Genomic DNA, 19,475 nt, shown 5'->3' with positions numbered 1-19,475 from the left:
CTAGTTGCTGATGCCAGGTGCCATCTTCGTATTCGTCATCCCGTGCATCAAATCATGCAGTGTGATGCGAGGCTTGTTGATGATTGGCAGCCACCAGGCTCCAAGTTGTGCCGCTGGAAACAAGAGAAGGCACGGCAAGCTCGCCCTTGTGATCCGTACAACGCATGCTTACTTTGTCCATTTTGCAGCTGGCCAGCAAGCATTTCCTCATGAGGCTGCAGATGCAGCTCAGCCCAGCTGCATGCCTTGTTGGGCCAAGTAGCAGCATGACGAGGCGCTCTTTTGCTGACATTTCCCACTTGAGCTGAGCTTGCTCTTCTTCATTTATTGCCTCATAGTTTCTCCCATTATTCCCAGCACGCCGCATTCTTTTCAGACTCGACTACGCCTTCATACGAGACTTTGGGGACTTGTCACGTCTGCGAACCCGGCCATGGAGTTGTGCTCGGCATGCAACCGCTTCGTCCAAGACAACTACCGCGAATGCAAGCACCACGGTACTCTGAGGGAGCTCAAAAATTGCGCAGAGACCAAAACGACCCCATCTTGCGCTCTTTGCTGTCTGTTGTGGACCGGCGTGCAAGCGCAGTATTCTGTTTCCGTTTCCATGTCTAATGTTGGCAGCATTCTCGCAAATGATTATACCTTGGATCTGGGCTATACCCGCCAGGGACATCTGCGCTGGATGTACGCCAAGGGAACTGTTATGAGTGATGGAACTCGACCAATTCTGGGGACCCTGGATATAATTTCTGAACAAGGTAGGCATAATACAGCTCTTGTCTACAACCTTGGCGTTTGCAACGACTTTTGTATCCCTTCAACTAATCTAACCATGGTGCTGGATAAGGTATAGAGAGCAGCTTCTCACAAAGAACTATTACAACGGGTCAATGGGATGCCTGGAGCCATCAAACCGCCTTGACCGTCAAAGGGTGGCTGACTGAGTGCCATGATAAACACCCGTGGTGTGGGCGCCCACGGCCCCAAAAAGCGCCAACAAGGCTAGTCGACATTGGCGATCCATCCATTTATAGACTGATTGAAACAAAGGGCGGCCAGAAGGAGCTGTACGTGGCTCTATCATATGTCTGGGGCATCAAGAAGAAGAAAGGTGAAAGCATCCATCAGTTAAAACTTGTCAAGAAAACAAGGAGTGACCTGATGAAGGGGATCAAGCCTTCTCAGATGACGGCTTCACATCGAGAGGGTAGTATGGTGGCTCGGGACCTGGGCTACCGCTACATCTGGATCGATGCTCTTTGCATCATGCAGGATGACATTGCCGACTGGAAGAATGCAGCGGTAGAAGTTCCCGATATATACAATAATGCCGTACTCACCATTACAGCGGGCAGAAGCCATGACAGCCGTGACGGGTTCCTCACAGAGCGCCGGCCGGTCAAGCTCCCACGCAGAACCGAGGGCAGCAGCCGAAATCTCGCGTCAACTTTCGAGGTGAGCCTGGCGAAGAATCGGGCCATTGGTCCGGCAGACGAGCGCGCCTGGTGTTTTCAAGAGGCCCTGCTGAGCAGGCGAAGCCTTATATTCGGCATGGGACAGCTCATCTTCAAGTGTCGGAAGCACAAGGCATTCCAGGATGGCAGTCACGACAAATTCATGTTTGACGAGGCTGCCTTTCACCACGATTGGGTCTTGCCCTTTCCTCCCGAGGCGCCTCGCACAGAAAATGACAGGAGTCCACCCACGCAAAGCCACATCGTACATGGCTGGTACCGCGTTGCGCAAAAGTACGCCATGCGAGACATGTATGACCCCTTCGACTGCTACGCCGCGCTCGCAGGTATTGCCAGACGGTGCGAGTCTGCTCTGGCTAAAGCCAGCAAAGACGGAGCCGCTCCCAGATACCTCTGCGGATTGTGGGAGACGGACACTTTTGCCCACGCTCTCATGTGGCGCAGGTGCCTCGACGCAACACTTGCGCGGGATTGTCGTGTTCTGGAGGAGCCCGGGCCCGAGCAAGACCCGATCAGCAGAGCGCCTTCATGGTCGTGGATGGCCCTCGTAGGCCGAATCACGTTCCATGGCGCGCCGGTGACCACGAGCGGCCCTCCTGCAGCCGCCTTTATTCGAGTTCCCTGCTGCGTCCCTGCCAACGGACGAGGGAGCTGGACCCGGGAGAACTGGGGCATCAGGACGCAGCTCGAGGCGCGAGAAATCCAAACATCTCTGCCGTTGAAGATTGAGGTCAAGGGCCGTCCTCGTCGAGTGCGGGCCACGACGGGTCGTGTCTGCGGCTACATGATGTTTCTCAGGTACGGAGAGATGTTGGCTAACCATAGTACGATTGACCCTGCTGAGTCAGAAAATTTGAGAGAACATGGTGTTGTGCTACAGGACTTGAGGGATCAAGACGACGAAAAGGGCATTGCATTGGCACTGTTTGACCGTGAGCAGGTAGATTATACAGAGCTCTGGGCTTTGCCATTTTTTACATGTTCGATGGGGACTTGGAATGTACCAAGTGAGGGTTTGCTGCTTTGCAAGAACATCACGGGTACTTTTTCTAGAGTAGGCGTGTTTTGGGTCAAGAAGTGCGAAGCATTTATAGACTTGCAAGAACAGGTTCTTTGTATTGAGTAGACGGCTATTAGACCAAGGGTTAGAAACAAACAAGTAGCATATAGATGTTATCAGTATACTTCGACAACATCTTCAATCGTCAAGTCACCTGTAAAAATGTCCAAAGCGAGTCAGGTGCTGACCGTACAACAACATTGAAAGTCTAGTTAGGACTTCTCTAAGGCCTCCGACAACTCTAATCGTCTTAACGAGAACTCTGGCAGCAACTTCAGCGAACTGGACCGCTACAATAACAGCGCTTAGGAGCGCTAATGCCCTGGCCATGCTTACATGTACTACTGGAAGTATTTCAGCCCGAGAGTTTAACACCGGGACGCTTGTAGGTGCTGATGGCTTGGGTTTACCTAGCTAGGTAGATGGTAAGGTGATTTAGTCTCAAGCTGGTTCATACATGTACCCGTTGGCAATTAAGTGGCTCGGGTTTTTTCTCTAAGTGGATGAAAAAAACACTTACATATGTTGCTGACGGGTAGTCCAAAGTTAATATTACCCCGCGTCCATTATAAAAAGACACGGTCAACTGGTTAATTTTTCCATCCAACTCCCACTCCGCCGCTCAAGTCTTCTCCCCTGAATTGTCTCCTCTTCTACCAGACCAAATCCGTGCGACATCATGGCCGAAGCTCCAAGGGATGAAGTGATCGAAAGAGTGATTGCAGTCGCCAAGCTCAGGCGCCAGAGGGAACAAGAACGAGTCGCCTGAGCCCTCCAAGTTCCCCCAGAAGAGTACAGGGAGCTTCCTCCTGTTCCAAAACCTGTATCCGACCATGAGCTGCCCCTAAAACCGAATTACGACTCTACATATGAGCGCTATCGCGGCATTTTTGAAAGCGCATCTACAATGCAACTTGAAATTCCCGTCACGCCCATGGCCGAACCGCTCCAAGGGACGCCCACCATTCCGTGGATTGTTGAAGCACCACTAAACTCGGTCGAAGTTCTGGGGGCGATACTGAAGCCGTCGCATCCCTTCCAGATCCATACCGCCCACCACGTCCAGCGTCGCTTTGATCGAGCACACGGCTCGAAGCCCTTGTATTCCGAATATATCCGTCTCCAAGGTCAGCTGGAGCGGAATCGCGAGGTATCGTTTATTCGTGTGCCTGCATCAGCCGAAAAAATTCTCCGCCACTGGCTTATGGGCTTCTTCAAGCCCGTTGTTCTGAATTACATATCAATTCCTTGGACAACAGGGCGGATCCAGTGCCTAGCACATCCGCGGGCGTTGGTGATGAGTGACAGACCTGTAGCGGGCATCTATACATACGAAATCGATCTGCCTACAAAATTCCGGTAATTGGGATTGTCTACCAGTCCTGTTGATCCTCAGCGGAGCTTACTGAAACGCGGAACGACCCCATTGCCGGAGACTTTATGGGACTGATTTGCAGGACGGCCAGGCAGTACCGCAGCGTTGCCGTACTTTACTTCTGCCTGGAAAATAGATTTGGACAGGAAAAACGCGGATGCTTATCTACAGCGTGAGGGACATCATACAAGTGAGTCACATGTATTTGCTCAGTGCTGTCTACCAACTACTACTCTGAAGGAGGTACTTGAAAGGAACGACCGCATTCGACAAAAGGCACGCAAAGAAATAGAAGCGGAGGCTCGTGGAATCAAGGTTCGTGGAGCAAAGACTCGTGGAACTAACAAGGGCATTTGAAAAGTGGCAAAGCAAACACACTTCAAAGGCACAGTGAAAGCACACCTAGCAAGCTTACGGCCTCACAAATTTAGGGCCAGGCGCAAGGGAATCGTGTTGACTTCGCGACAAGGTAGAGATACAAAAATATATGAACGGGGAGCATTGTTTCCCTCTGTAGTTAAGTGAGATTACAGGCATAATACGAGAATATACAAAAATATATAATATAATGAGAGTACATATAAAATATATCATGTGATATAAGTAGATTTAAAAATATATCATATGATACGAGTATATATAAAAATATATAATGTAATTCCTTTAATAAAAAAGAGACAACATCGAGCCGACAAGGGCAAATTTCAAGTAAAGTGAACGTCACACGTTGAAATTGAGCAGCGGATAGATTCAAGTGCCGAAGTTAGTTGCAGCTTCATTCGCATGGTATTTTGAATGTCTCCCATGTTGTGATATTGCAAGAGGATGGCAGCAACTGATACACTAGCTGGGGTTGATCCCTTTAAACTGTCGTGGCGTTGAGCTTTGGTGGCGCCCAATAAATGCCGAGGATGCCATGACTTGAATACTAGGAATCATGGTCGAGGTTTCAATACCACCTTCACAAGTTGATCGTATGACAGCAGCGCCACTGCGGGTCGGATTGCATCTTCCGCCGCTTAAATTCATTCTGCTCCCCTCGATTCTCCGTGAATCAAAGCAAGACAACATCCCCGACATTTACAGTCGTCATCCTCGGGGAATTGGACTTGACCTTTTCAAAGAATAATGGCTGCCAAACACTCTGCCGACAGCTGCGTCATACTGGAAGCCGGCGTCTTCTCCCTTCTCATTCGGGCCCGGGTAGGAGCTGACACATCTGATCAAGTAAACGATATTAATAGCATCGCACGATCTTACATACTCCTGAAGCCTATTGCTCGTGCCGAACAAGCTGTCAAACAGACGCTCGCCAATAATAATGCAGCAAGGGTCCTGATACTGCCAAAGAAGGCGCTCCCGTCCAAAGGAGAGCGCTTCATGGCGTTTGTCACCAAAGCACATGCATCAGACGATGACGTCAAGGACGAACTCACCACATCGGCGGATTACGAGACAAAAACAGCAGGCATCCATCATACGCCAGCCGCGACAAAGGTCTGCGAGGGCACGTATACACTGTCGTCGGCGGGTGGTCGAACTCATCTGGTTTACGTGATAACGCAGCCAGAGACACTGGGCAAGTTTCTAAGGGAGCATCTCAAGGTCCAAGTCCGAGGATGCTTTTTGATCAGTACCAGAAATCCTGCCTATGAAGGCCCGGCCAATGTACAGCTCCCTGTAGGGCCCGAGTTTCCAGAGGAGTAGGTACAATTGCGTTGGCACTTTTGAGACACGCACTAAAGCTGTACTGGCAGGATATTGAGCGATTTTCGATCCCTGCGCTGGATTCCATCGACTCCGTATCATCTCGACTATACTAATGCCCAGTTTCTGCTTATTGGTGAGAAATCTGTTGTTGAAGAAGACGGCGAGTCTGAGGATGTGGACCACGAGCTCGAGGTCAAAATCGAGGATGTAGATATGGTCTAGTAGGATGCCAATCTAAACCGCAGGGAACTTCACCTTTTGCCTTGATAATTGGGGAATGTGACAGGGCTCAGTGAGGACTTGGAGAAATAGCTCAAATCATCTGATAACAGTCTTTGGCATCAAAGGTCCTGGGTTTTCTCAACGCCTGGATGGACTAAAGAGCTCTGTAAATGCAAGAAGTCGGCGAAGGCCTTCTGCCTAGGTGTAGTGATCGTAGCCCTCGTGTAACCGTGTGACAATACTGGGCAAAAATCTACCGCACTCCTGGCACGGTCAACGGGCAATGGTTGTCACTCTTATTTTCTCCAAAACAAAAAGGAAGTGTTGTGGCCAATATAATTTTCAGTAAAAGATCTACACAGTTATATTCGTATAGTTGGCCCGAGAGCATATAGACAACCCGTGAACACAACATCTCCTACCAAAGTACCCTTGACTCGTTTCCTCAACATCTTTGAGACTTCCCCCCATAGCACTACACAAGTCTCCGTATACACTTCGATTGTTGGAAGAGTAAAACAGATGGATGAAGTAACGAATACTCAAGATATCAAGGAGCTGATGATCTATGTTAAAAGGGTTGGGGCACGGTACCTAGGGTAGCTCGTTGAAGTAAATTGGAATGAAACTTAAAGACTTGATATTCGCACTAAAAGCTCTACTTGGAGAGTAAAACGTAGGCGTCTCTCCATGTTTTGGCGACGGGCAGTCGGTGGTACAAGTCTTTCTGAATGTATGCAATGAGAAACACGACTATATGAGAGATGCAAATGGGATTAATGAGTCTGGAAAGCGATGAATAAGTGACACGGCGAATTGCTGAGCGACGCACGAAGGACCAGACCGGGAGCATGACAATACATCTAATCTATTGACTTTCAACCCGCCTAAGGCGCAACAGATCCTTCATGAGAAGAAAAGTTCTATACCTAGCCCCTGTTTAACATTTATCTTTGCGAACAATGACATTCCAATTCGTCTCGTGGAAAATCTGGCCAGCAATAGAAACTCCGCTAGGATTCCAGCTAAAATATTTACGACAGTGTTTCTCAAGTTCATACACACCATCCGCAATGCTCCCAAATGAATTCAACGTCTTTGGCGTCTTCTCCTATACGCAAAGGCATTAGCAAGAGACTCATCGCTCGGCCAGGGGGGATTCATACATCATTGCACCACCAAATAGCCGCATTATATGAGCAGCTCACTCGACCACAGGCACCGGGTCCCGCGCCGTTGGTCGGTCTTCCCGGAACACGGTAGAGGTAAGCACGTCCCTCGGCAATGGCACCTCCATTGCAATACTCCCAGCGGCCGCCGCAAAAGTATTTCGAGTTTGAGAAGTCGGTGCGCTTGGCGAGTTGGCCGTGTGTCTCATCCGAAGGAGCTTCCACCTTGTCGCCGAGGCCAAAGTCCTTGTCCCAGTTGGGATTGAGAGAGAGGAGCTCCTGGTGGACTTCCTGAATAGTGCCGTTGAGGCGGACTTTGTCGCCGCCGGGGGTTACTTCAACCTCCCACTCGGGGATGAAGACGGGGCGGCTTTCGAAGTCGTCGAGAGCAGCGCTGAAGACCTGGGACGGTTAGTATACGCGCCCTCGATGTCTGGGATGGATGGCGGAGATGCATACCGAGGTGCACAAAGCACTGGCCGCAAGGAATAGCTCGAGGACTCTCATCTTGAACAGTCGGTGCAAGTTGGAAGAGGTGGGTTGGATTAGAATTGTGGGAATGGAAGTGCTTGAGGGACTTTTGTCTAACACGCAGAGGAGGTGCTTTTTATATCTCTCAAACTCGGGGGGATACCCCTCGGCGATGACGAACAAGATGAGGTATATTCAACAAATGCATCATGGAGCCTGACTTCGATGGTCAGCAGCCGACATCCATCCAGCGGGGCGCCCTGCCTACCAGCCTGCATGCGAGTTATCTAGCAAGGATTAAACCATGATGGATAGCCGTTGATGTGGTCAGCACATCCAACGCTGGACAGGACGTGGAAAAGTCTGGAGATGGAAATGCCGACAGCCCCAAAGCGACTGGAAATTTATGAGCATGGGTGACACCTCTTCATACAAGACCAAGGCACATTTCCCCAAGGACGGTACCTTGGTAGATTTGAAAGGGCTCAGCGAGGGATCGTAGCCCTCCTCGGGCCTCATGTAACCGTGTGACGGTAGGGCTGCGAACAATGATGGACTAGACCTCAACCGACCGACACGGCTACCTGAAGCTGTGGGGAAGTCAGCTCATTATAAGCAAAGACCGGCCACATTCTCATCCTGATGCGGCAATTTTTACCTATTCTAGATAATTAGGCGGACCTTGCCAGGGGCCGCAACGTCCTAAGCAGGGGCAAGTCCAAGAGCAGAGTGGGCTATTATTGCTGACAGGAATCCCATGCAGGCAGTCTTATTGCATATTTTATAGCCTACCAGCGTTCCTTATGTATTCAATCCATCATATCTGGAGATGGACAGCCGATGATGCGCCGTGGATCGAGCATGTTCCAAGTCCAGTCGGACGTCGAGACGCTATTCTTTCCTGCCGCCACCTTCCTCGACGCTGGTTTTCTCGTCGTGCGGCTCGTTGGCCAACTTTTCAATATTCGCGTCGTGCATTTCTGGATCTGAGAAACGAGGCACTAGCTATCTACCGATCTTGCCCCGTATTACCGCGAATGAAGCCCAGTAGCAGATAGCCGCTGGCGGATCGTGCCATCACGGTAACATTTGAGCGGGGCATTACTGGCGATTCTGCGCCTGTCGGGTGATAATTTCGGTCGCTGCTCCATTTGTATGTATCATTTTCGTGGTCCTCTGGCTTCATTTTTGGACCTAGGGTTGGTATTGATGTATGTATGTTCAAGGCTACCAGGCAGACGCCAAGGATGCGTAGCCGCGTAGTATTGCATGTCATATGTGATTAGGCCTAGAATTACGCACTGTGTATCGTTTCTTCCCTGGCCTGCGACCTGCTTCTTCGTACAGTATTTTCGTAGTATTGAAAAATTGGACAACTGCTAGGTTCGACCCTTCTCTGGCAGGTCTTGTAGAGTGTGAGCAACATGACCTTTAGACACCCACCTGGCTCGAATTACTATCTCTTTGAACTTGAAGGGGCTCGTGGAGTGCCCATTTCATGGGTCACTAGCCAATCAGAGAATAACAGAAAAACAGTACTTATATTTATATATAACTTAAGTAATATTACTTATACTAGCACTCTTATTAGGTATAAAAAGCTATATTATATCTGATATAAAATATATTCTCTATTTAGTACTAGTTTTATAGCTCACGATGTATGGGGCAATAGGGCACCATTGAGCCCCTCCAAGTTCAAAGAGATAGCTAATAAATCTAAACAGTCCCTCTTACTACCGGGCCCAGTAACAGCAAGTAGTAAATGTAGGCGTGGAGGTTTTGGATGGATAACAGGGCACACCCAAACGGGGGTTAGGGCTCATAGCTTTCGGACAAACTGGCTTCACAAAGTTGGCCAGTTCCAGGATTCTTGGAGTGCTATAGAAGTAGTGTGGTAAGCGCATTAGGCGGCAATTATTCATGAGAATATCAGACTAACATTTTATAGTACTGCTTAGTAGCATAACTTGGTCAAACTATGTTTCCCCTCCTCGCTTTCCATACCAGATTACCACACAGACTATTTATGCATTAAGAACTATTCAGTATTTCGCATACGAAGCACGACTCTACTAACAATCATATGGTGACGCATTAATAAAGACGAGCCCTTCCCTACCGCAGCACCCCACTGAGCGTACGTGAGACAACTCATCTCTCCCGAGTTCAACGTCATGTTGGAGAGATTTCTTGCTCTTTGCAAAAACCAACAGCTGTGGTTTTGCTTTTCTATATCCTTGCAAAAGCCGTTCAAGTTACGAGCAGCCGATGGTTCGGTTAGCCGATTAAAGATTATATTCCATCATCTCATTTACGTAATGCGTAGAACCTAAAATCAAGGCCGGTAATCTCAAGGAAAGGCGCTTCGAGTCTCGGAGGTTACCATAATAGCTCCAAAGTCCGACTTCTAGTTCCAGATCGGGTCCCGGGCCGTTTCTTCCCCATCGCCAGACTCTTTATCCATGCCACTTCTGCAGGCCATTGCACTAGGGATTGAAAATCCAATGCGATACATAGGCTTTTCTGCTTCCTCCCCCACCACACGATTGGCGTTTGTCTCCGGGGCAAGGATGATTGCAGTAGTACTCAAAGTCGGCTCCGGTACGTATGCCGATATCCTGATGAGTATCGGTGCAGTCTAACGTAAAGACAGATTAGCCACGTGCTCCAGGATCCCAATCCTTTGCTACATTCGTGCTTTTTCTTTCTTTTTTGGCTTCCCATTATTTCCTTTACGATTTGAGTCAAAAACTCACAGCAGTTATTATCCTTGTCCAGAGCCATTCCATTTTTGCCGTGCTTGCCAACACAAAAGTCGGCGCAGGAGTTGACCGTCATTCTTGTAGCATCCGCGTATTTTGGGCCAGTGTACTGGGCTTCATCAAATTCGTAACACCAGTCGAACGTCAGTCCAGCCAGGTATCCGGGTGCAGACAGAAATTGCACATCGCCATAGAGACTAAAGGCACTACCACCGCCACAAGATGCCGAGTCGTCTCCGGAGCACTTGTCGGTGCAAACACTGTCGTCTACAAGCTTCGCCCCATGTGAGGGTTGAAAACCGCAAACTGTATTAGAGTGCGATTAGATACAGTTGACATCTGCGAGGGAAATTCTTTTCATGGATTCTTTGTTGTGGTACTTGCAGCATGAGTAGTTATCCAAAGCGGCCAGCGGATGGTCGTTTCCGAAACCATGGTCAGAATCATGATTTCCGTTTTGACATGCTCTTGCGCAGTATGCGGGAGACGCCTTGACCTTTTGAAAGTTCAAAATATTGCATACCAATGGACGTGGAATACGGGGGATGTCATCGGACGGCAAGAAAAGGCATCCTAGGTACGGAGGGGTTTCTGCGAACACGCGGGAAAATAATAGGGACAGCATTAGGGATGGGACTGTGGTACGCATGGCAGTTTCTTGGTTTCAGAGTCTGGCTGTTCTTTGCTGATAAATCATGAAATACAAAATCTCGATGCAGACTTTGCAGGTAGACTCAGGTAGTGTATGGTAGACTCTAGGTACAGTTGGATGAGGTGGATTCCCAGGGACGTCGTGCTAATAGCTCAGAAGATATTACATAAACAGGAGACTTTACGCTATACTTGATGATAGTAGTCAACAGGATATAAAATACAAGAGAATATCCATGCTTCCGATCAAAGGACACGTACGTCCGCAGCAACCGAATGCATCAAGCCCATTTAATAGAATCTAGCTTCTGTTCGGCTGAGAATCATGGCACCTCGCAGAATTTGGCACTTTGAAAATGCAAGCACGGCTCGACTCCGGGCTGTCGTGGCCACCGAGACGATTCGTCATATGCGCTCTGCAGCTAATCGGGTAATATCCAGCCATGGCCTGATGGAAAGGACGCAAGGCCCGCCGCGTTGTATCTTGGCTGCCGGGTCGTCAGGACGGTGTGACACGAACACCACGGTCGTTGTATTGGAGTCGGCGTCGAGGGCTGCTACAGAGTCATTCATATTCATGTCTCTGTTCATGAAGCAAGCTATAGGCGTGTCGCGCATCATTCACAGTCTTCTTCGAGAGGACAATTCCAATGTCTGAACCAGACACTAGGCTTAACTGACGCAAGCCAGTTGCTGTTCTGCTGAAGATATGGACACCTACGCAAGCATGCTTCAACATGACCTGTCAAGATGACCGAAATGATACGTCATTCGTGACGAACTTAGCTCCGCCTGACCTGTCTTCCCTAGGATGACTACTCTCCGTACAATGAGCTTTGTTGGTCGTTGCGTATGCAAGAAGTAGGGAAAGTGGCCAGGGAACAAGAGCATTCATTAGTAAACAGACATTCCTCGTTTATACGATGGTACCCGCACGATGAGCACTCAAGGCTACGGACACCGCCACAGTGCATACTCGGCGAATACATCCCACTCAGTTTCAAATGGTCTCATGACTTTCTCGGCCCATCCATCACTACGCCACTCATGTTGGTACTCAACCCGTACAGCAGCTTACAGTACTCCCAGTACTCTGGGTACCAGCCAGCTTGCTCCCAATCAATAATACCTGCAATTCGTCGAGGACCAGGTCCGTCAGATATAATAATGTTCCCAAGAGTAAGGTCCCCATGAGTGAAATATATTTCCCCCGTGTCGGGCAGATATTCTCGATATGGGCCTGTCACGCCGTTGGGCCCAGGCCTTTGACGAGTCGCAGCAGCAAGCAACCAGTTGTTGAATGACTTTATAGTCTGAAATGGACCCTCTTCGTAATCAAGCTTAAAGAACTTATCTTGCACAGTTCCTCCGTTGATGGACGCTAAATCGTGGTCAGCGCGCGCCATGTAGAAAAATGTTTGGGGGTATATACCAATAGAGCGACTTGAAGAGCCTTGGCCGAGTCGTCTTAATTCTTTAACAACTCGGCTCAAGTCGCCACATATCAATGTTTTGTCCTCGTTGGTGAGCGTTGGCCACGCTTCTCGCAATGTTTGCCCCAGCATCAGGCTCATGTAGATGAAGTTGTCGTCGCCGTACTTTCTCCATCCAAACACCTCAGGCACAGGTACCTCATTATCTGCGAAGACCTGTCTGATGGCTCTCATGGTTTGTGCTTCCTCCAGCCGTAGATAGTCGGAGCCACCAATCTTAACAGCGAGATTCAGGTGTTCCAGCTTCACGACGCAAGCTCCTTGGTCACCAAATTGTTGGATGATGGATGCAGGCGATGGCAGCTGTAACGAGGGATCCCCCGATCGGAAAAATGAGGTGTCGCGAAAATCCATCTCAGCCTGTGCGATGTCAGGCAAAGAGGCGATATCGATGCGTAACTCATCTGCTCGTTTTGCCGCCATGGCTGAGGGTTAAGTGTAATGAGGAAGTTTGTGGAAACATTGAAGGAACAGAAATCAGAGCCTCAATGCCACGGCCCGCCAATCAGCGTTGTCTAGGCCATGTTTGCGCGCGACTGCGCAGGACATGCATGTTGTTCCCTGAATCTTTCCAATCAAATGTTTATATTTGGTCCATGTCAAGACCAACACCAGTTTCAAGGGCGCTTTCGGGGCGACCAGCCCCATTTCTAAAGCACCAGCCTGCGATAGGTTCGAGCTTTACTTACAGTCGCTTACACGAGGAATCTGATTCGCTATTCTAATTGTGCACACTGCCGGAGTCATGGCCATGTTGATTGATGGGCGGCAACACCGCTTCCGGCTTTATTTAAATGGCACGGCAAGTTCTTCAACTCCGTTTCTCAAGCCGTATCTCTTATTCAACGAAAGTTATATAGTTGCCATCTTCATCGCTTGCCTATTCTTGAGACAGCAACCGTCGTACGCTGTATACATGGCTTATCGTTCCGTGTATCTGGACAAGTATCGTGGCTCTCCAAGCCAACGCGCCCATTTCGCCATTTTCATTCCAAATTCTACCAACGACAACCCGGATCTGGACAAAGAATGGAAATCAAAACCATGCATGGGCACCGTCATCCACGTCGTGGGTGAACCGCTGAGGAATGGCTATACGCTCGAGTTCAAACGGAACGAGTGTAGTACTTCTCCCGACATAGATGAACTCGTGTTCCTCGGAACCGTTGACTCAACTCACGTCCATGACCCCCCAAACCCAGATTTTGTGAGGGAGACTCATCCACGACAAACACTCGAACAGGAAATAGCCACGATAGCCCATCCTCCCAGAGGCCAGGATATTCGAGCTCCCATCGATGGTGTAAGTGTTGCAGCTGAGTAAGGCGCGCCGAGCATTGTTAACAATATCCTAGGTTCACACGAAGCGGTGCCAAGAATGGACCATGGAATGTCTCTCTCGACTGGAGGAGCAGCGCCTTATCAGCTCTGGCGCTGTCGACATCGCGCAGAGCCATCGAGACGCGCCGAATCATGGTATATTTGGGCAGTCGGGGTCTTCCAAGACCCCAGGTAGCGCTGCACAGTAAAGCAATCCGCCAAGCCAAGAAGCGCAAGAGCCAGGTATTGAATGGGTATGGGATGGCGTACTGGGATGGCCGATGGGTCAGCGATGGCAGACTGGGCGAGATACGCAAACTAGCCTTCCGCCCTGTTCCGATGCAAGGACATGGGCTCGGACGGAAAACTTGCATCCTCTCTGTGCCGCACATGGAAGGGGACGACCTGGACGTGACCATGATTATCAGTAGGGCTGATTGGGTTAACTGGTCGACCGGTACATATACGACGCTCTCTGGCATTCTTCCAGCCGGACAATAGCCCTAGCTGTACCAAAAGATGACGTGGCATTCAAACCCATGAGTACATGGACTACTTTGGTATATCGATGGCGCGTGAAACCCGTTGCATATAGCCTGCTGACAAGTAATGCAGCCTCCAATGTCTTTGGTATTAAAGGTCCTTGGTTTTCCTCAAGGCCTTGAGGGACTAAAGGCCTTTATAAATACAAGAAGTCGGTGACGGACTTTGCCCTAGGTCCCGTGACCGAAGCCCTAGTGTAACCTTCGACATTTCCGTGTGACAGGTGATGGTAAGTTTATGAAGATCTTTGGTGTTCATTTTGGTTCGGTCGAGTCGTGATATCCCTTAGTCGAGAGACGGCTGGACTCTAGGGATTCTGGCCGAGAAACCCCGAGACAGAGCACCAGACCGTTACAAAGTCGTAAACGCAATTACTAGAGAGGCCGCTGTAGAGTCGTTACGGGGAGTTGAGGGGTTTATAACCCGATTGTTTGTTGGGCTTGGATTCAATGACTCAACCATGCAGTTGGGGGCAAAAGAGATTTCACTAGATCAGGGTCAGGTACCCGGACATTGCCTTCCATGTAATGTACCATAGCATATTATTACTGTGTACTTCTTGATGGGCAAGTATATTCTGCCAGACTCTATGCAAAATCAATTTGACAGGTCATTCCCCCCAAGCAATTCTCACGCCATGTCACCGTGCTTGAACTAAACTACGTAGAGAGAAAATACAGTCTCCTAACATCAGGATTCAAGGCAGTAGAGTCAATGATTCTAAGATGGAGAATAACGAACCCAAGAGCCAAGTATACAAGAGTGCGGAGTACAACAAAAAGCATGGGATGGTTCTACCAATCAGCGCAACATAGCCATACTTAAATTATAATGATGGATAAAATGTTTCCAGTACCTGTCCCTGAATGTACTCAAGAGCACAAGAGCTGCGTCGAATGGTCTTCTTGCTAAGCTTACATGCCGCTTGATTACTTTTGTCGCATGAAGAGTGTGTTGCAAGATACCCGGCATTGATACTAGCCAGCATACTCAGGAAGCATATGAGGATGCCAAAAACAGCCCACGGACAGCGTGGCGGCTTACATACATGAACCAATTGGCCAATTTGAGGAGGTAACACAAGGTGTTGTACTCCAACATGCACCACCTGCAGGCAAGTGGTGGGCCAACATGCAGCTTTTGGCAAAGCAAGCATCGCGAAAATGCACCCTGCCGCAACCACATGCGTAGTAAGCTACGCAGGTACACTCACACAGATGCCGTCACCGCCGACGCATATAGCCAGCACATCAGTCTTTCTTCCTAATCTTGGGAAAACTCAGCCACACCACCGTCACAACCACAATCAATGCCAGCACAATCGGCTGCAAAACCTGGACACCAGCCGTACTCGCCACCGCACCAATCATAAACGGAAACACGGTACCGCCCGTGCCTCCCAGCGCCATGGCAAACCCAATCGCACTTACATGAATCCTCTTGGGAAGGAGTTTCGCCGTGACCATGACCGCCCCCGGGAACATGGGTCCCAAAAAGAAGCCCAGAAAGGCAATGGCCACGGCAGACACCACAAACTGCGGCACCAGCCAGAACAACAGCTCCAGCGCAATGCAGATGGCGAGATACACCGTCAGACAGGTCCGTTCGCCATACCGCTCCGTTGCGAACCCGAGTGCGGCACGCCCGAGAGTCATGCCAGCCCAGAAGCCGGAGCCTGATATCCCCGATGCGTAGGGCGTCGCGTGGCGCACCTTGAGCATGAACGTCACGACCCAGCCTCCCAGGCCGACTAGTTGCACCGATTAGTCCCAAGTAGAACCATGTTCGCCAGGTCGGCAACTTACCCTCTACCCCCATGTACAAGAAGAAAAAGGTAGCACATAACCACGTAACTTTGGACTTGGCCGCCTCTCTTGTCCCGGCACCAGATCCCTCATTGTCACTTGCATGTTCGGCCCTGTATACTGAGCCGGGCTGGTCCCAAAACGCAGCGGCCAAGCCACCAAGCTCCAACGCGGCTGTCCCAATCTATCACCATTAGCTTCGCCGCCTATCGCTGGCGGAATTTCATTGTCTCACCATGACATAGTAATAGTTGTACCACGGCAGGCCGGCCTTGACAACCATGCTCGTTGCAATGAGCGGTGCAAACAAGGCGCCGAGCGAATAACACGAATGCAAGACACCCTGAATGGCGTTCGCCTTGTCCATGGCGCCGAGCCACGCGCAAAAGCATGCGTCCGTGAGACCATTACCGAAGCCGCTTATCGAATTCGCCACAACGAGCGCCGGGTACGGTGGGTGCGATGTGAGAACAGCGTACGTCACGATGTGACACAGCGGCGCCATGATGCTGACGCCGCGCCGGCCCAGGGCGACGTGGATGCGCGCATTAGTAAATGCCGCGAGAGAGTAGCCTACAAAGGGCGTGAGAAAGATGAGAGATACCACGGTGTAGTTCAAGTTGTAGTAGTCTTCGAGCTACCAGCCGTCAGTGTCATGTCTTGACGTCTTGGTGTGAGAAGAGACGTACATAGGGGATCAGCGCCTAGAGTTTTGTCAGTATCATCTTTTACCACGCCATGAGGGACATGTACATACACCGACCGCGCCGTCATTCATCCCCGCAATAACAAAGGACAGACACGCAAAGCCCAACTTGAACACATTCGACCGCGGATAGTTCCATCTCTCCACCTGGCCCTGGGCATCGGCAGGCGGTTCACTGTCATCGCTGGTGGTCCCGCTGGTGGTTCCTAGCTTTGCTTCGGCGGTAGCCCGGATAGTGTCGGTGTCTTTCAGCTGGGCATCTATGCCGCGGCCACAGGAAGTGCGAGACGAAAAGCGCGTTAGTTCAATGGCATCATAGGGAGGAGAACAGATTTGCTGCGTAGAAGCGATGGTTTGAGACATGCTGCTGTGTCGATGCCGTAATGCGATAGTGACACTGGCATGCGGCCGTTGGGTCTACGATATACATGTGCAAAGCACCTTGCAATTATGTGTCCTATCTGAGAGTGAGAATGACACCTGAAGGAGTGAAGACGAAACAAGTAGATGAAAAGTGCTGCCACGCATCGACGATAGGGATTTCGGTATGGTATCCCGCATAACCGATCGACGCCACCGATCCCGGATGTTACCCCGCAACGGCCCGGGACCAAACATCTCCATGAAGCAATGATGGTCGTGTGGGTAGACTTGTCGGATATGGATATCACCTAGAATCGAAACAAAGTGGTGTTATACCATTTAGTCGACTGTCGATCATGACGTGGAAGATCCACCTGACAGTGAGTCTGGTTGATGGCTCTTCATCTCCAAGTCCTTCATATACACAAGTTGTGCTGCATCGTGCTCAGGATCCGTCTCACCATACTCGATACTAAACGTTTTGTGGAAGGTGATGTGTTTCGATAGAGGCTCTCGCCCGTTTTGTGATCTTTCGACGTGCGAGACCGACGTCGTTCCCATCGGCCGGCTACCCCGTCTTGTTGGCGATTTGTATCCATTTTTTGTTCCATGTTTAGCGTAGAACCGCTGGGATGTGTCAAGTATCCGAGGAAATAGTCGAACTAGGACTAAACGGAACGTGGGTAGGCAGGCACAGATAACGGCGACGTTGATCTCAACAACTGACCAAATGCCGACATTGAAAAAGTCCCACGTGGGGTTGGTAGAATCGGATCCAAACTTGACCAGTGATTTGAGGCGCAAGATGCTCACTATGGTAACACTGTAGACAGCCATTGTTAGCAGTGCTCTGGGGTAACATGAAGGGTAAAGACTCAGCGTACAATGTACCAACGCCGAACATCAGGCCGACTCCAATCTTTTTCTTCCAGTCCAAGTTCAGCGCCTTTAATTGCCATAAGGGAACAGCCAGCATCCATCCATCTAAAAGAATACTTATCGCGGCATTTGACCATGCCCCTGCATTAATATTGACACATCGTCCCTCGTGTATTCCATCCCACTTCAACCAATTGTGGTCGATGGGCGTGCATTGAAATATGGCACTGAAGGTAAATGCGATGCCAAACAAGGCCACAAAGGCAACCGAACCCCAAAGCACCCGCCGAACGCGCCGGCCCGGAAAGATTCGAATGTAGAAGAATAAAATGGCCAGTTTGCTGAGTGAAACTTCGACTATGTAGATGATCTCTAATATGTAAAAGTAACGTCCAAAGTTGATAATATTGTCGTACGTCAGGGTCCAAGCATCTCTGCCTATACCGTTTGGTGCCACGTAATGCACATTCATAACGGTGGTAGGTATTCCGACCACGGTTGTAAGTAATACGAACCAATCATCAAGGCCATATTCCAGTTTTGCCCAGAACTTGTACGCAAAGCGCTGTATGACAAACATGGAGGAGATGATTGCAAACACTTTGGAAACGACAGCATATTGACCTGACTTGTCTCGAAAAGGATCTCCACAAGATGTCGATGTCAGATTTTTTACCACTATACCCAGAGGTCAGTTCCGAATCGTTCATATTATGATGAACGTACTTGGTCTGTCATACTTATGGCTTCCTTGATTGTGCAGCTTGACATGACACAGTTTGTCAGGCCATCTTTGAAGACTTGATCGGTACACAAGCATGTTTGGTTCGTCATTGAACAGTGTGATTTGGGAATAGATTGCCCTAGGCATGGGATCTGCGTAGAAATCGCGGTTAGCTCTACAGGTTCTACGGTTTGGTAAAATTCAACGTGGCCACTTACCGCGCAGCCGGGGAACTTGGCAAGCGTCTGTGTCAGGGATGAGTCCTGAGCCATTATCATCGGCAGAGCCGCGAGGGCTAGCATCAGGGAAGCCCACAGCTTCATTGTGTCTAACGTCGTTGGCCCAGAACAATGTGGCCCCGATCTCTGAGGTTGAAAATTGGAGACATCAACATTTAATGCCGAAAAATGTATTCGACAAGATGGGGTGTTTATATAGACGGCAATTGCAGTATCTATAAGACACAGGGGCCCGGAAATTGAGTCACGTTAATAGACCAGGATCCTGGTTGAGGGAATGATAGGCGCCACTACCCGCAGCCAAGAGTGAAGACATGGCTCACCTTTCCCAAGACCCGTGCATAAGAGAACTGGTATCCCTGTCTGATATGCATATGACATATGATTCCATAACACAGGTTGAGAACCACACCGTTGTGGCTCTGAGTTTCCAGGGTGGACTCCCAGGCACTAGTTGTACGGGGTCAAACGCCACTTTCAACATGGTGTGTTGACTGAGTCA

At 49.7% G+C, this 19,475-nt stretch overlaps 7 protein-coding genes across 7 annotated transcripts; 3 read left to right on the top strand and 4 right to left on the bottom strand.

Moving 5' to 3' along the window:
- Positions 1–433: 433 nt before the first annotated feature.
- On the top strand, positions 434–3,901 carry G6M90_00g054930 (uncharacterized protein; the record flags this gene model as incomplete). The annotated part of the gene is made up of 3 exons (XM_014685427.2): positions 434–761; positions 857–2,410; positions 3,318–3,901. 3 exons carry the CDS (start codon positions 434–436, stop codon positions 3,899–3,901), a joined length of 2,466 nt encoding a protein of 821 aa, XP_014540913.2.
- A 1,140-nt stretch (positions 3,902–5,041) lies between these two features.
- Positions 5,042–5,845, top strand: G6M90_00g054920 (uncharacterized protein; the record flags this gene model as incomplete). The annotated part of the gene is made up of 2 exons (XM_014685428.1): positions 5,042–5,616; positions 5,671–5,845. The coding sequence occupies 2 exons, from the start codon at positions 5,042–5,044 to the stop codon at positions 5,843–5,845; spliced, it is 750 nt and encodes a 249-aa protein (XP_014540914.1).
- Positions 5,846–6,785: 940 nt separating this feature from the next.
- G6M90_00g054910 (uncharacterized protein) lies at positions 6,786–7,521 on the bottom strand (the record flags this gene model as incomplete). The annotated part of the gene is made up of 3 exons (XM_014685429.2): positions 6,786–6,956; positions 7,012–7,416; positions 7,474–7,521. The coding sequence occupies 3 exons, from the start codon at positions 7,519–7,521 to the stop codon at positions 6,786–6,788; spliced, it is 624 nt and encodes a 207-aa protein (XP_014540915.2).
- A 2,374-nt stretch (positions 7,522–9,895) lies between these two features.
- On the bottom strand, positions 9,896–12,817 carry G6M90_00g054900 (uncharacterized protein; the record flags this gene model as incomplete). Its single annotated transcript, XM_066130592.1, has 4 exons — positions 9,896–10,126; positions 10,225–10,556; positions 11,980–12,282; positions 12,334–12,817. 4 exons carry the CDS (start codon positions 12,815–12,817, stop codon positions 9,896–9,898), a joined length of 1,350 nt encoding a protein of 449 aa, XP_065986711.1.
- A 322-nt stretch (positions 12,818–13,139) lies between these two features.
- Positions 13,140–13,923, top strand: G6M90_00g054890 (uncharacterized protein; the record flags this gene model as incomplete). Its single annotated transcript, XM_014685431.1, has 2 exons — positions 13,140–13,697; positions 13,750–13,923. The coding sequence occupies 2 exons, from the start codon at positions 13,140–13,142 to the stop codon at positions 13,921–13,923; spliced, it is 732 nt and encodes a 243-aa protein (XP_014540917.1).
- Positions 13,924–15,507: 1,584 nt separating this feature from the next.
- On the bottom strand, positions 15,508–17,131 carry BSC6_2 (Bypass of stop codon protein 6; the record flags this gene model as incomplete). Its single annotated transcript, XM_014685432.1, has 5 exons — positions 15,508–16,007; positions 16,063–16,246; positions 16,298–16,699; positions 16,752–16,766; positions 16,820–17,131. The coding sequence occupies 5 exons, from the start codon at positions 17,129–17,131 to the stop codon at positions 15,508–15,510; spliced, it is 1,413 nt and encodes a 470-aa protein (XP_014540918.1).
- Positions 17,132–17,485: 354 nt separating this feature from the next.
- SAT4_3 (Satratoxin biosynthesis SC1 cluster protein 4) lies at positions 17,486–19,057 on the bottom strand (the record flags this gene model as incomplete). Its single annotated transcript, XM_014685433.2, has 4 exons — positions 17,486–17,954; positions 18,016–18,688; positions 18,751–18,886; positions 18,953–19,057. The coding sequence occupies 4 exons, from the start codon at positions 19,055–19,057 to the stop codon at positions 17,486–17,488; spliced, it is 1,383 nt and encodes a 460-aa protein (XP_014540919.2).
- Positions 19,058–19,475: the final 418 nt, after the last annotated feature.

Source organism: Metarhizium brunneum, chromosome 3 (assembly GCF_013426205.1).
Source record: "Metarhizium brunneum chromosome 3, complete sequence".
In the NCBI taxonomy this organism is placed as follows: Eukaryota; Fungi; Ascomycota; class Sordariomycetes; order Hypocreales; family Clavicipitaceae; genus Metarhizium; species Metarhizium brunneum.
This window is presented reverse-complemented; position numbering and strand designations above follow the sequence as displayed.